At 36.8% G+C, this 1341-nt stretch overlaps 1 protein-coding gene across 1 annotated transcript in view; it reads left to right on the forward strand.

The window, feature by feature from the left end:
• Positions 1 to 195: 195 nt before the first annotated feature.
• LOC120068830 (protein ABIL1) overlaps positions 196 to 1341 on the forward strand; it is a 4255-nt gene continuing 3109 nt past the window's right edge. The window contains exons 1-2 of the mRNA XM_039020466.1: positions 196 to 514; positions 1264 to 1341. Coding sequence (XP_038876394.1) covers positions 422 to 514; positions 1264 to 1341 — 171 coding nt within the window. The 5' untranslated portion in view covers positions 196 to 421. The remainder of the gene's footprint in view (positions 515 to 1263) is intronic.

A 1341-nucleotide genomic window follows, 5' to 3' on the forward strand; every position in this document is an offset into this window, starting at 1 on the left:
AAACCAAAAAATTAAAAGTTTTAAAGCATGATTAGTAAACTTGTAATTAAAGTAAAAAACAAACAAATTTCCCCGCCTACCATTTTAAAAAAAATAAAAAACGATAAAACGTCACCGTTTAGGTTAGATTTCCAACCAATGAACCAACCACCTGAATATATAAATAAATTTGGAGCTCCACATTAAATACGCGCCCTCTGTTTTCTCCCTTCCTCTTCTCCGTGTCATTTTCCCTTGCAATTAACTCCAAATAAAATCCCACTTCTCTTCCCGGCTTTGCTTCTCTCTCACTCACTCACTTTGCTTTCTCTCTCACCGAACCCAAAATTTCCACTCTCTGTTATGCAACTACACCATCTCCTTCACTTTCAGCCAGCTTTCTTTGATTGCTTCTCTCTAATTCCTTGATCTCTCTCAAGAAATGGACTTGGATCAACTCAGACCCAACAATCCCGCCATGACCTTTGATGAAGCTTCCATGGAGCGGAGCAAGAGCTTTGTTAAAGCCCTGCAGGTTTCGTTCTCGAACTTCTTCTTCTTCTTCTTTGATTTCTCTTTCGGATCTGATTCCCTCTCTTTTCTTTAACTCTTCTTCGCTTGCGTGTTTGGCTTCTGGACTTTATGTAATTTCCTTTTGGTTACTTGTTCTTTGTTTTTCTTGATTTCCTTTGTCTTCCTTTGCTGATTGTGGTATGTTGACTCCTTCTGAATTTAGATGCTCTACTTGTTGAGTTGAGGTGACTGGTTTTCCGGAACGAAAGGCTTGTAACGATCTTTGAGTGATTTAACAACTTCATTTAAGTTTTAATTTGGATGCTCTACTTTGATTGAATAATTTTATTTCAAATTGTTGGAACAGTGAAATGCTCTTTAGATTTTTCGTGTTTAGGCATGATACGGTGGAAATTTTTTAGATGTATGGCAACACTGCGCATAAGGATAATTTTGCTTCATGTGATCGTTTCCGAATAAATCTGCGGTCCTCGTACTATATTCTGGAACATCTGTCAAGTCTGTACAGAAATTGGCTGGAACTATCTGATACTTTTATAGAATGTTTAATTCTCTGTCAGGATGTTCTGATTTGAGAGAGAGAGAGAGCTGATTTATTTCTACTGTAGATCTTTGTTTTTTCCAATTTCCTTGCTGAAATTTGTTGTCTGCACATAACTTTCCATTGCATTCTTTTAATTTTCTTAGTTTCATCTTTTATTGAAATATGTGTATCCCATTGTTTTGTCCTTAATAATATATTTCATCCAGGAATTGAAAAATCTGAGGCCTCAGCTGTACTCTGCTGCCGAATATTGTGAGAAAACCTACCTTCACAGTGAGCAGAAG

Source organism: Benincasa hispida, unplaced genomic scaffold (assembly GCF_009727055.1).
Source record: "Benincasa hispida cultivar B227 unplaced genomic scaffold, ASM972705v1 Contig1165, whole genome shotgun sequence".
Classification (NCBI taxonomy): Eukaryota; Viridiplantae; Streptophyta; class Magnoliopsida; order Cucurbitales; family Cucurbitaceae; genus Benincasa; species Benincasa hispida.